The 15,601-nt window shown below is 38.5% G+C and overlaps 1 protein-coding gene across 5 annotated transcripts in view; it reads left to right on the forward strand.

Annotated features, from left to right (window-relative positions):
• The first annotated feature begins 14,363 nt into the window (after positions 1-14,363).
• lrp1bb (low density lipoprotein receptor-related protein 1Bb) overlaps positions 14,364-15,601 on the forward strand; it is a 392,748-nt gene continuing 391,510 nt past the window's right edge. For 4 of the 5 annotated variants that reach the window (XM_055216546.2, XM_055216547.2, XM_055216548.2 and 1 more), the window contains exon 1: positions 14,366-14,647. In XM_055216546.2, coding sequence (XP_055072521.2) covers positions 14,554-14,647 — 94 coding nt within the window. In that variant the 5' untranslated portion in view covers positions 14,366-14,553. Of the gene's footprint in view, positions 14,648-15,601 lie in introns of all 5 variants that reach the window. The other variant, XR_008647172.2, reaches the window with a different exon arrangement.

Here is a 15,601-nt window from a genome sequence, read left to right on the forward strand (position 1 = left end):
CACTTGGTATTAAGATGTGTTTTCATCGATCGGATCACAAGTGGACGAGAGAGACACATCACGTTTACACTTGGTGGTTAAATCCGTCTCTTTTTGTTCATTTTCGACCGCTTCTTCCAGATTACTGAGGAGATGGTCTGTGGACGAGTCCCTCTCCTGTCATTTAAACATGAGCGGGAGTAATGACGGGTTTAAATGGACGCGAACTAATATTATGTCAGAGTCCAATGCTTATGTTTTAAGTAAACGTGTTACATGTCCGTGTATATGTAAGAGCTTTCTCTGATATTGGTGAAATAAGATCGCTCAACTTTCACACACTTGTAAAATGAAACGAAAGACGCGCAGATCTGACGCTTTTATCAATGAAAGGCTAAAAATAGCGCAACTTCCGTGTCCCTTGAGCCCCATCTTGGAAAACTAACATTACTCCAATATTGACTTTGGTCTTGTTGTTTTTCTGTCGCGTTGTCATTTTAAATCCCCTTTTCGCTTCCTTGGCGACGTGTTTTAATGTCCTCGAAAATAGGTCTTCAACAGACTTTCAAATCTGCCTCAAATCAAAGCATTAGATCGCGGGATCATCAGCTGTTGTTGAATCCGAAGGATTCCGTCTACTCAGGTCGCATATGCGGGCTGCATACGTCATCAAGCCTCGTTTATTTAAATTAACTGAGCATTACATTCGCAAGTCATAAGCATATTACATCAATTTACAATTAACTAAGAATAATTGTCAGCTTTATAATTGTTAATATTCTGAAATAAGACTGTCTTGATGACGTATACCCCCTACACATGCAACCTCGGGAGGCTTCAGCTAGCGACCAGCATGAGTGTAGTCTGAATGCGCGAAAGGCGGAGCTTGAATTTCAGGAATGTCCCTCATCGGCGAATGTATTTCAAAGATGGAGGCACAACATGGATTCAGCCAGTCGAGCGACTCAACCCGTATGTATTTTAAATAGCAGATCCTACACTTACGAGAATACTTTGATTAGTGGATGGAAGTAATTACACATGAATGAGCACATACTTTTGAAAGAAAACATGGGTTTTTGCTATTCACTTAAAAAAGTACACAGTGGAGCTTTAAAGCAAAATATAATTTCTTACCAGGCTACAGGTGAAGCAGCTCTTGACATCTTCTAACGTCTCGTGATCGGTCCTCATGTCCAAGAGGTTCAATAATAATCATTTTAATTTTTAATATTTAAAAACAGTTGTGTGCTGGTGCGCATCCATGTGTGTGATAAGCAAACCCGTGTTGTCATCTTGTTTGTAGGCACATATTGCTTTTATTAAATAACAAAAACAATATTGCGCCATTGACTTTAGACTTTAGACCAGGTTTCAGTTGGTCAATGGCATAGTCTACTTTAGTTGCCTCAAAATAGCAACGCGCCAACAATGCGCCTGAACACACCTTGTTTTTAACACATTGGGCCCTATCACACCCAGTGCAATGCGCGACGCAAGTGTCTTTGCTAGTTTCAACTGGCGCAATGATAATTTTCACATTTAGCTCAACATTGTTTAAATAGCAAATGCATTTGCGCCCAATTATGCGCTCAAGTCTAAAGTCAATGGCGCAATATGTTTTTTGTTATTTAAAGAACACGTTAGTAATATGCGCCTATTAACGGGACAACAACGCTGGTTTGCTTATACATAAATGCGCAGCAGCACAAAAATGCTTTTAAATATGAAAGATTCATTAAAGGATTGAAACGTAAAAGATTATTATTAAGTGTCTTGGACATACAGTCTTGTTCAAAATAATAGCAGTACAATGTGACTAACCAGAATAATCAAGGTTTTTAGTATATTTTTTATTGCTACATGGCAAACAAGTTTCCAGTAAGTTCAGTAGATTCTCAGAAAACAAACAAGACCCAGCATTCATGATATGCACGCTCTTAAGGCTGTGCAATTGGGCAATTAGTTGAAAGGGGTGTGTTCAAAAAAATAGCAGTGTCTACCTTTGACTGTACAAACTCAAAACTATTTTGTACAAACATTTTTTTTTCTGGGATTTAGCAATCCTGTGAATCACTAAACTAATATTTATTGTATGACCACAGTTTTTTAAAACTGCTTGACATCTGTGTGGCATGGAGTCAACCAACTTGTGGCACCTCTCAGCTGTTATTCCACTCCATGATTCTTTAATCACATTCCACAATTCATTCACATTTCTTGGTTTTACAGCATTTTTGATATCACCCCACAAGTTCTCAATTGGATTAAGGTCTGGAGATTGGGCTGGCCACTCCATAACATTAATTTTGTTGGTTTGGAACCAAGACTTTACCCGTTTACTAGTGTGTTTTGGGTCATTGTCTTGTTGAAACAACCATTTCAAGGGCATGTCCTCTTCAGCATAGGGCAACATGACCTCTTAAAGTATTTTAACATATGCAAACTGATCCATGATCCCTGGTATGCGATAAATAGGCCCAACACCATAGTAGGAGAAACATTCCCATATCATGATGCTTGCACCTCCATGCTTCACTGTCTTCACTGTGTACTGTGGCTTGAATTCAGAGTTTGGGGGTCGTCTCACAAACTGCCTGTGGCCCTTGGATCCAAAAAGAAAAATTTTACTCTCATCAGTCCACAAAATGTTCCTCCATTTCTCTTTAGGCCAGTTGATGTGTTCTTTGGCAAATTGTAACCTCTTCTGCACATGCCTTTTTTTAACAGAGGGACTTTGCGGGGGATTCTTGAAAATAGATTAGCTTCACACAGACGTCTTCTAACTGTCACAGTACTTACAGGTAACTCCAGACTGTCTTTGATCATCCTGGAGGTGATCATTGGCTGAGCCTTTGCCATTCTGGTTATTCTTCTATCCATTTTGATGGTTGTCTTCCGTTTTCTTCCACGTCTCTCTGGTTTTGCTCTCCATTTTAAGGCATTGGAGATCATTTTAGCTGAACAGCCTATCATTTTTTGCACCTCTTTATAGGTTTTCCCCTCTCCAATCAACTTTTTAATCAAAGTACGCTGTTCTTCTGAACAATGTCTTGAACGACCCATTTTCCTCAGCTTTCAAATGCATGTTCAACAAGTGTTGGCTTCATCCTTAAATAGGGGCCACCTGATTCACACCTGTTTCTTCACAAAATTGATGACCTCAGTGATTGAATGCCACACTGCTATTTTTTTGAACACACCCCTTTCAACTAATTGCCCAATTGCACAGCCTTAAGAGTGTGCATATCATGAATGCTGGGTCTTGTTTGTTTTCTGAGAATCTACTGAACCTACTGGTAACTTGTTTGCCACGTAGCAATAAAAAATATACAAAAAACCTTGATTATTCTAGTTAGTCACATTGTACTGCTATTATTTTGAACAAGACTGTAAATGAAGATCAATTATGAGACGTTAGAGGCGTAAGAGCTGCTTCACCTGTAGCCTGGTAAGTAAATGCTTTGCTTTAAACAAATGCATCTATTTTTAAATGTTTTTTTAAAATGCTACCCTATGGATTTATTGTATATGATGACTCTGTACCTGTGGATATGATGAGATGAGTACCGTTGTTAAGTAATCTTTAAAAAAAAAAAAAACATGCTGTGTCCGAGTACTGAAACGCTTCGGCTCTCCGCACGTTTGTAAATTCTTTATCTCTTGTTTGTATTTTTAGAGTACAAACCTTTTCTTGCATATTTGCAAATTATTTTATAAGATTACAATGATTATGTAGAATATCAATACATTTAAAGCAATTAAACGCCTGCTATTTGTACTACTATGACTGAAAAAAACGTCTTTTGAAGGTTTTAATCCAAAAAATTAAAATTTCAATAAAAATGAAAACAACACATTTTTTTTAAATTAATCTTAAACTGGGGGTCTTCTTCCTCCACTTAGTTTTTCAGTTTACAAAGTCCGTCATCTAGATAGGGATTAGATATGGCGCCAGCGCAACTGGCTTTTAAATGGGATGAGGGATGAGACTCTCATTGGTTTATTGCACGTTACGCCCAAAACACACTCATTACTCATTAGGAAAATATGAACAACCCTTTTCGACCATGCACTCAGTGCACAAACTATTTTTCCCGTCGTTAAAATAGCAAAAGTGGCATCAGACACACCCATTTAGACCGTGCGCCGTGCGCTTTAGACAATGACTTTGGATGGCGATTTGAATGGAGGGTGGGATCGTGATTTCAGTGCTAGTCGGCTACCGTTAGCATGTTTCAAAATGTGATACCCTACTTTTAAAATTTATTTGAAAGAAAAATAGACACAAGTATTTAGTGCTGTGCAGTATTATAATGTGGTATATCTTAGACAATATATGGTAATGCATAATTATATTGTACAGAATTGAATCAAATTAAATAAATAAATAAAACCACTGTTGACTTTGCTTACATGATGGAAAAGCATACATCTCACAAGTTATTTTGAAAAAACGACAAGTAACCAAATTCAAGTTTATTTTGGCTAGAAGTAAGTTACTCATAGCCAGACTGTTTTGGGTTTATTTAACCTAGACTTTAAAATGACAGCTATTGCTTGCTGGGTTGCCAGTCAGAGTTTGAAACATTGTTGAGACCCATCCATTCAGCTCTTTTTTTTGTAAGAAATAAGAAATGAGAACAGTGTCCATTTACTCTCCGTTTAATCTAATTGCTGTCAAGGTCAAAATTGAGATGTAAGGAGATATCATTTTAGTTATTTATTTCCTGCAGTCAAACAAGTGCCAAAATACATTAGATTATATAGATTGAAGTACAGCAAGTAATATATATCATATTATACAAGAACTCTGCTGCCGTGCCTCATTTTAGCCCCATAGTGTAACCGTGCTGTGTGAATGAAATATTGTCTTTTTTTCTTTGTCCATATTTGTCATCTCAGCTTTCAAGGCCATGAAGTAATGCACATTACTTTCCTCATTCAGTTCTAAAGTCATAAACTTGAAGAATTGCGGGGGGATTTTATGACTAAGATCCATCGGTTTCTGTAGATGGCAGTATTAAGTCAGACATTTTTCAGTGCATGGCTGTGCACGTCCCTGTGTGTGACTGTTTGTGTGTGCACAGCGAGAAACCTAACATACAGATTAATGCATGCTTGTTTGTGTGTCTGCATGGGCACAGTGGGAGGGGCACAGACTAATGTTGCATCTAATTATCTAAATAATGGATGTCACACATAAGCAAACAGAATAGCATGTCTTGTTAGAACTTTAAAAAGCATGTAATTTATGCAAGACATACTATGTTATGTTTGGCCTATATGCTAGTTTGTTTTAAATATCGGCTTGAGTTGTATTATTATACATTCAAACTGTTTGGTAGAGATGTTTAAAGAGATAAATACTTGTGACAGAATGATGAGATAGATATCCAACTACTCTTATTGCATTTCAAGAGACAATTTAATAACAGATAGACCTGCTCCGTGGAGAGGTCATGTTTAAATTTGATAAAGACCTGTTATTTAATTTGAGTTCTTCCTTAACTCTAATGTGAATATACACACAGAATCTATCATTGTGAACAGCTTGTTACACATGCGTGCTTCATGATGCCACAGGAGAACCTTTATAGGCTGAATGGTTACACAAAGAACCTTTAACATCCGAAGAACCTTTCTGTTTCAAGAAAGGTGATAAAAGGTTCTTTGGATGTATGAAAGAAATGGTTTGACTAAATGGTTTCCTGAGGAGCAAAAAAATGGTTCTGCTATGGCATCACTGTGAAGAAACTTGTAAGCACCTTTCATTTTTTCAAGAGTCCACAATGCCATAAAAGAACAATTTTTAGCTGTATGGCTCGATAAAGAACCTTTAAAGGGCACACATTATGCAAAATTCACTTTTACAAGGTGTTTGGACATAAATGTGTGTTGGCAGTGTGTGAGCACAACAACCATAAAAAATCCTTTCTTTACTTCTTTTTTTAATCCCTGTTAAGCCAAAGCAGTTTTATTAGACATGCTGCTTTGATTCTCTTGTTAATGTGACATCACAAAAACAAAGCCGATCTATTTTAAAGAACACCTATTTCATTGCTAAAAAACAACGTCATTTTGGCGCGGTTTACCGGATAAGGATTAGACTACTCCTAGACAAAAATAAATTTAAGAGCTGTCCAAACTGAAAACAACTTGCACTGACATAATCTTAAAATACATCAGTGCCCTTTGTTTTGCCTCAAAATGCACCCAAGTAATGTTTTTAGTAAGGCATATTTGTTAAAACTAGTTATATATCCTAATTAAACTAAGGTCTAGTCCTGGCTTAAGCTAATTCCTGTCCGAAACCACCCCTTTGTGTATTTGGTATAATGTGTATACAGTGTGTTAGCTTGGTTTATGGTTAAAAAAAAAAAAATCCCAAACAATGTACATTTTTGTAGCTCCTGAAATGCACGGATTTGAAAAGCTCTGTGTCCCTGATTGGCCAGCTAATCTGTACGTTGTTATTGACCTGAATACCTCTGACATCAGCCGGAAATGTGACGCTCCTTACCATGTTTGAAAGATTTGGTTGCTAACAGGAGTTAACTTACAGGATGTGAGTCCAAAGCGGGAGGAATTATGATAATGTCGGTCTTCTCTACATCACCAATCCCAGGAAGTAAACTGTTGCCCACAATCCGTGTGTTTGTTGTAGTCCAAGAAAAGAGATTTACGTTGGAGACGATAACTCACGTCATCATTTACTTTGGGGTTTGTACCTTTTGCATATTGTTAAAGGATTAGTCCATTTTCTTAAAAAAAATCCAGATAATTGACTCACCACCATGTCATCCAACACTTAACAGTTTTAATGCAGATTAAAATTGGGGTTTTAAAGGACTCTAAATGATCCCAAAACGTGGCATAAGGGTCTTATCTAGCGAAACGATTGTCATTTTTGACAAGAAAAAAAATGCACTTTAAACCACAACTTCTCATCTATCTCTGGTCCTGTGACGCACCAGCGTGACCTCACACAATACATCATCATGTCAAGAGGTCACGGATGACGTATCGAAACTACAGCTCAGTGTTTAAAAGTTTGGAGACAGAGGACCGTTCCGACGTTCTTGTGTGTCGCTTGATACTAATTAATGTCTTTGTGTCAGTATATTGTTTAAAATGGTTTGCAAATGTACGTTTCATGTAACACGTGACCTTTCCACGTCATTACGCAATAACGTGAAAAATGACAATCGTTTCGCTGGATAAGACCCTTGTGCCTCGTTTGAGATTGTTAAGAGTCCTTTGAAACTTTTGAACTGCATTAAAACTGTAAGTGATGGGGTCCATTAAAGTCCATTAAAATGAAAAAAAATCCTAGAATGTTTTCCTTAAAAAACATAATTTCTTCACGACTGAACAAAGAAAGACATCAACATTTTGGATTACATGGTGGTGAGTAAATTATCTGGATTTTTTGAGAAAATTGACTAATCCTTTAACATGTACTGTACTAATACACACCTACACACCAAAGCAAGTGTAAAATCGTGAATCGGACCATTGGTGCTCTTTAACTGAAACTGCTCACTGTCTGTTGGTAAGGGAGTGAGTAGTTGTAGCTCATTTGCAGTCAGACATAAAAACAGCGCTTTTTGCTCCCACCCAAATAGGGCCATTTTGGACATGCTATAATAAATGATCCATGGGGTATTTTGAACTGAAACTTCACAGACACACTGTGGGGGCACACCGGGGACTTATATTACATCTTGTAAAAATGGGCATACTATGTGCCCTTTAACATCTGAAGGTAGTAAAAAAGGTTGACTCTATGGAATCCCTTTGAAGCACTTTCGCAGCAGCTATGTAACCATCCCAAGGTGCAGACTAAAACAATTGTTTATTTACATTATATACCGAAGCAATTCATTTAACAAACAGCTGTCATCGCAGCCCATGATTAACAACCCCTGCAAGACCTCAGGAAGCATCATTTGAATCATTCTGCTTAGCGAGACTGCAACACTACTGAAATCCCATGAAAGCTCCGTGCTCATTTTAAATTCTGCTCGCCAGCCTCTCCCCGCTTCATTATAACGCAACACAGCTCTGTCTGTTAGTGTAACTTCTGTAGAATCACATCTCAAACAAGAACCTGAAGTGCATTCACTGACACATATATGTTGCAGCAGTTACCAGATATACTTTTCTGAGCCCTCGGGCTGTATTTCATGTTGGAGCCACAGATCAGCAATGTTATTAAGCAGTGAGTTTATTATGCATCCTGTGTGTCCATTAGTGTGGAAGAAGCTGTTTGATTACTATTCCAAAGCAAAACCCAAAGGTCTGCTGTCTTAGTGAGTGGGTGGGTGCGGGTGGGGGGCTTTAAAATGTACAGCAAGTGTTTTTGTCTTCAGTGTGGTCTGTGATTGCTTTTAATGCACACTCAATAGTTGTCATATGTGCGTGATTACAGTACACATAATATGCAAATTGAGTAGACTTTTAATTAACCTTTCCACAGCACAACCACAATGAAAGCAAACTGCATTTGAAATATGAATTAAATATAATAACACAATGTGATTCAAGTGGTAAACCCACCAGAAAACAAAGCATTATCGGCAACTCAGCTTTGCTTACTTCGTGTTAGTGGACACATACAGTACAGCCAGTCCATACTGTTATTGAATCCCATTACCAACACATTGTTCTTTATTCAGGAATTGTGTTAGAGCATTGTGCTACAACGGTTACGAGTTTGATCCCCAGGGAACACAAATACTGACAAAAAGGTGAGTATCGATTTGGATAAAAGCATAAATGTAAGCTAGATGGGGGCATGAGTGCACAATGTCACATGTATATGCAAGTGTATGCCAAAACTCACAGAGGGTCCTGATTAAACATTGGTGTGATGTCAGCGGGGCACGAGGTGTCATGTTCACACATGTGCGAGTGGGGTTGTGAAACTCGAGCAGGTCCACTCTGAGCATCACTGTTATTGACAGGGGCAAAGCCCTTCACGATATCACTAGAATAATTATTAGTACAAGGGCTTTGCATTTTTGCATTTCTCATTCTCTGTGTGTTCTTAGTTTGCTAATTAAGGCTAAAGGTGAGATGACAGACTGAGGTAGACAATGGAATGGTGATGCAAATCCCAACCTGACAAAATATTTATACATGCTAAGCAGTAGCATCAGAGTAATAGACGTTATGACTTTATTCTATTTGAAAAGCAAGTCAATATTATTGATTTATTTACAGTATGTAAAACTGAGACAGTGCACTATAAAAAAGGGACGAGTTAGGTATAAACATTTTCTTGTCCCTTTTTGACCCAACGCTGGGTTGAAAAACCCCAGCATTTTTTTTCAAGTTATGTTTTTGGGCCATTTTTTGCCTTTATTAGATAGATAGTATGATAGGAGAGGACAGGAAAGTATAGGGTGGAGAGAGGGGTATGGGATCGGCAAAGGTCCTCAAGCCGCGATTCGAACTTGGGTTGCCGAAAGTGCGTCTGCACCATATGTCGGAGCACTGTCCACTACACCATCGGCCCCGACTAACCCCATCATTTTTAGATCGTGTCACATCAAGCTAAATGTCTTTGAAAGCAATAGTTTATCCAAAATGAGAAAGACTGACCATAACATTAAAACCTAAAAATAAAATAAATGTGCAAACATGGCTATGCTTTAAAATAATTAGCATATACGTATGATGTCAAAATAAGAGCCTGCTGCAGACACTAACCCTACAGTCACATTAGCTACAAAAGTGAGCGACACCAAGCAAAACGCACCCACTTGATGGGCATTCCTTGGCTAGTATCTAAAAGTGGTAGCAAAAGTCACTTCAGAGGTATTGTTAATAAGTTACGATGTTTTTGGATTTAAAAGTATTTATTTCTCGATAAAAGTAACAGATAAAATGCCAAACTTATCAGATATATACAGAAATACGCATTTTCTACCATCTTGAATTATTTTCTTCGACTCGACCACAGACCTACGTCACGCTGCTCCTTCACTCCGATTCGCTCACCATTTGTATAAAATAGCCTTCTTGTCTATTTTGGCCCCACCTTGCTCGCACAGCGGCGAGCTCATCGCTTGTCGCTGGCAAGCAGCCACTCCCATTGAAAATGAATGGTAGCTTGTCGCTCTGTCTTTGTAGCTAATGTGACTGGGATGTAAATGTGCACGGAAAGTGCGACGGGGTTGCCGCTGGAAACGCGTGAGTTGAAAAATCTGAACTTTGGCAGATATTCGGGGCGTGTTAACCAATCAGGAGCTTGCTCTAGTAGTGACGTGATTACAGGAAGCAAGCAGAGTCCCAGAATCCCCTCCCATGACGCAAATTTCTGCTTGAATGTCTCGAATGACTAATATTTCATGCACGGCTTTCGCGCACGAATGAAGAGAGTAACCACAAAATGCGACGAAAAAGTATGTTTTTGCCGCCTCTACCGCGTCTGGTATAAACGCACAGTTGGGTACTAATATAAACTCTTTATTGTGCATTCCCACCAGAGGCAGAAGAGGCGGCAAGCGCAAGTGATTTACATGTTAAGTCAATTTCAAGCGCAGGTTTCACGCGCGAATGAAGCAAGCAAACTCAAAATTTTCAATCGTCCAACTACGCGCAAATAGCGCATTTTTGCCGCCTCTACCGCGTCTGGTGTGAATGCACAGTTAGGTGCCAAGCTGTACTTTATGAAAGTACATATTTTGACAATTTTTTGTCTGACAGTGTATAAAGGCCTTGTTTCACATACAAGGCATAGACAATGCTAAGAGTAAGCCTTGGTTAAATTAGGACATTTAAGTAGTTTTTATAAATGTGTCTTAGAAAACAGTTACATAACAATAACACTGATATATTTTAAGATACAGTATGTCAGTGCAAATTGTTTTTATTTTTTAGACCGCTCAAACATGCATTTTTGTTAAAGCAACACTACTGTATGTAGTTTCCCTGTAAAAATGACTTACAGCTACCCCATGGGGTTGAAAAGCGCATCAGTGCCTGGTATCAGACACTCTTCTGCAGGCAGGGGGAGGGGCGGGGCTGTGTGCTCTACCCTCCACCGACACTTTCAAAGTGTGCTTGTAGCAGCTAGGAGGCTGCTCAGGTTGCAGCAACAGTACAATTTGTCCAGTTAAAAGTTGTTCTATCACTGAAATAATTTTAGAGACATTATTTAAAGGTAAAAAAACTACATAGTGTTGCTTTAAGGACTAGGCTTAAAGGACAAGTTCGGTATTTTACACTTAAAGCCCTGTTTTCAGATTGTTTATGATGAAAAAGAATGATTTTGACTGAAATTTGGACATATGATGCTGGCCCGAGAATTTTCGGGGGTTTGTTCTATCACTTCCCACCTCTACAATGTGTGTAGAGGTGCACTGGAACAATCCTTCCTAAAATGCATTAAACTTTCGTTTACAAAGACGTAAAACTCACCGAGTGGTCAGGGTTGTTTACTGATAAGCTCACACAAAAATCACTGCAAAAGATGCTTTCCAACAGGTGTTTTAGCATTTTACCATTTTAACGCCTCACACCCGTACATTCTTCCATTGAGAGCTTGAATAATAGCACTCCAGACCAGTTGGTGGCGATAATCCGCCTTTGCCAATTGCAAGAATACAAACAACGTTCCCGGCGCGTAGTAATACCGTACCTCACAGCACATCTAATACAAGTCAATGGAGTTGGACAAAAACTACTATAAAACCTGTTGGAGTGCGTCTTTTGCAGCGATTTTTGTGTGAGCATATCAGTGAACACCCCTGACAAATCTGTGATTTGTAGATGAGGGTTTGGTGCATTTTGGGAAGGATTGTTCCGGTGCACCTGTGCATCCATTGTGGAGGTGGGAGCCGGGAGGTGATAGAACAAACACCCGAAAATTCTCGGGCCAGCATCATATGTCCAAATTTCAGTCAAAACCGTTATATTTCATCATAAAGAATCTGAAAACAGGGCTTTAAGTGTAATATACCGAACTAAGTTGTCCTTTAAGTCTTGTCTGTGAAACTGGGCCTATAAGCTTTACCAATGTTATATCATGGCAATTTCATTTGTACGTACTTTACGCAGTGGCTAATTCATATTAATTAGTATGACCACATTCGTACCTTCATGTACAATTCTCCTTGACCCCTGTGACTTTGGGATTAGGGGTGGGGTTTTGTTATTGTTTTTATATAATAATACATTTTTGCATTATTAACTTTGTATAAATTAGCCAACTTGTACAATATGTAGGCATTTTCGTGAGATCATGCTGGTTTTACTCCTACATATTTTTCAGAATTTCTGTGACTGACTCTTATGATGACTTGCTAGTGCATTGCTTGTGCATTACTTAACTAAATAAGTATTTTTATGTAATATGTGTAATACTTTTCTAATTAGTGCATTTTTGGAGTTATGTGTCAGAAGCACTGCAACCTTCATAATGAAGCCAGAGCAAATTGTCTAATGAGGTTTGCATCATTGACCTATTTACTCATTCCAATATTTTGAAACCATCTCCCTCTGGAGTCTCAACAATATAGATGCTTGACACTGGGCCTTGTTTAAGCTAGCTCGGAGAGCCCAAGATCATTTTAATTGCCGACCTTTAAAAAAGGGGCATTTGTTTTTAAAAAGAAGCTCAATTACTTCTCGTCAAACCTCTGCGCTTTTTCGTAGTTACAGAAAACAAAAGAAACGTTTGCGTAGACATCAAGCACTGAAGTCTGAGAATGTACAAGTATTGCAGATCACAGAGAATATGCTGTCTGGTTTTGCAGTTCTCCTTACAATACAGATGTCTCAGTTATTTATCTTCACATGGTTGAAAATGCAGGTACAGAGGTTAGCAGAGAAAGCAGAAATCACTGTAAGTGCATTTGAAAGGTTTTTGCCAAACAGCTGTGATGCATAGATGATTGTTTCATCTTGATAGCACTCTGAACTGCTTGTTCCTTGGATAGGGTCATTGCCACCCATGCACAAGTGCTTTCCCCAGAGCAAGCCATGGGCTGTGAATGTCTAGCCAGACTATTGAGGACCTTGTGTTGGGTGAAATATAAACATCATTTATATATATTTTTTAGGATTATGCAGCCTTGACCATTGGCACACACAAACAGATGTAAACGTTAAACACTGATGCATCATTCAGAAAGTCCTGGCTTATATAGATTTGCTCTGAGCAAACAAATGAGTTGGAGAAATTATGTCACAATTGATGCAAGCATAATACTACATCAATCCATTTTAAATATTACAGTATGCAACATTTTGTATCTAGCATTGCTCTGAGGGTTATGTGTATTTGTTACAATGGTATAAAATGTTATAAAGATCTACTGCATCCTCCTCCATACAGATGCTGAACCCCTAAGGTGATTTTATCTTCAGAAATGGCCACCTTTGCTGTATACATCAGTGGCTTTCAGCTGGTGGGTGGCAGATTTGTTCTGATAAGACGGTGGGCAGGAGGCAATTACATTGCTAAATAGAAATAATAAAAAGCAACTAACCATATAATCGAGGATTGTTAAATAAATAGGCTTATCAGCGTTTATTTGCTTATAATGTCTGGTTTACTGTTGTCCAATCAAACTACTGTATTTTAGTATAAAATCATCTGTCACTTGGTAATGCAGATAAGAGTAAATATTGCTTTGCTCCATACAGTATTAGCATGGCCTATACAACATATTTTACACATATTGAGTCTGATTTTGTGCAGGTTGGTATTTTGGTATTGTGTTAGATCATCACTTTATAAATGTAGGGTTCTTGTGTGCATCCTCTGCCTGTATAATTCAGAAATCGAATGTTATTTAGAATGTAGCTTGGACTGTTATTGCTTGTTATGCGATGGTTTGTGTAGCCTATATATCAGTGTTAAAGGGTGGCTATTGGAATACACTGTTTCGGTGACCGTAAGCATGGGTAAAATTGATCTGTAATTGTTTATTGGTTTCTCCAGTCAATAATTCGCCCACTTGCAAAGAAATAGAAATTAAATGATCAGTTTATTCACACTTGTTAAAATAAATGTTGAAAATAATTCTCTGTGATGCCATAGCCGAATCATTTTTGGTTCCCCAAAGAGGTTCCAAAATGAACCATTTCTTTCTTACCTTTTTATAGTTTGTAACAACTTTTCCAAAGAAAGGTTCTGGATAAAGCCATTTTCTTACGAAGGCACTGCTATGTTGGCTCAGCTACCTTTCTTAATTGACCAACTAGATATGATACGGTTAATAAATGGCGTAATTTCCCATGTTACGATCTCCTGCATCCTTTGCGCCGCGTCAGGTGGCTGGATACCGATCAAAATCAAGAGGAGCTCACACTGCGTTATTGTCCCCATCGCTCTCCGTCCCATCTCTCTCTCTCTCTCTCTTTCTCTCTCTCTCTCATTCTCTCTACCTCGTGTGTGCGCGCTCTGAAAGCACATCTGAATGCGCGGAGTGAAGGAGGGTTGGTGCGCTCTGCAGACAAATTTCTCTTGCCGTTTCTGAATAACGGCGCTCTACCGGAGGGCTGGGATCGGACTTCAGCGCAAGAAGTGCGGTGGCCTTCGCACCTCACTCGGCAACGATGTCTGAATATATCTTCACATTACTCGTCATATTGGGATTGGGGGATATATTGCCAAGCGTTCAGACACTGAGAGACGCTGATTCACAGCAAGGTAAGACGCAGCGTTCTCCATTAAAACTTACAACGCCGCTCGCGCCCGCGGACCATGCAGTTGCGTTGCTTGCTATATATTACACCACGCGCTGTATGTTGCTGCAATCTGCAGATGCAGTTCGAGCCGTTTTACCTTGCATTTTAACGCAATAGTCAAGTTGAATTGGAGATTTGCGCTGAAAGAGTCGATGGTGTAATTCAAACCCCTATTGGAAGCCAATTAGCGGTGCACTAGGATATGACTTAAAACAAGAAGAGTCTAAAACGATCCTCATTCTGTGATTTAGAGACATACTTGTAGATATGTTAAGTTTCAACGGTGTGTAGTAATAGTTTACCAATGGAGACAAAGGAATGTTATGTTTTTAAGTCGTAGACTGTGGGAAGTTTATCCAATTATACAAAGTTGTCCGTATAATTGGCTTGCATTGCATGAGTCTTTGGCTGTATAGAGTAACAATTGGGAGTGACACTGATAGTCAGATGAAACTGAATCGATACATTATACTGTAGCTGCTAATTCAAAGGCAGATAGATTTAATGAATCTTGATGTGGTTATCAATAGGTCTTAAAGTACTTGCGTGGTTTCGGTTCACGTGCAGAAAACAGTTGTGCAAATCGCACAGTTTACCGTAGGATTGAGATAAATAAAAATTGTCAGATTGTAATAGAGACAAATCTTTCAGAATTGTTTACCCTATTGCTCTGAATTTTAAATGAAACCCAGTGGATTATATATTCAAGTAGCCTACCACACGTGAATACAGTACAACAAGGCAGTTGTGACTGATTATCTTTTAGGTATAACAAAAACATTTGTAAACTTACAAATGTTAAGTTGCCAGTTTGATACCCGTTTGACATTTATATAAACCCACATTGCAGTGATGTTACAAACTAAACAATTTATTTTACTTTAAAATGTGATTTGTTACTAGTAATTAAATATAA

This window comes from Misgurnus anguillicaudatus, chromosome 17 (assembly GCF_027580225.2).
Source record: "Misgurnus anguillicaudatus chromosome 17, ASM2758022v2, whole genome shotgun sequence".
NCBI lineage: Eukaryota > Metazoa > Chordata > Actinopteri > Cypriniformes > Cobitidae > Misgurnus > Misgurnus anguillicaudatus.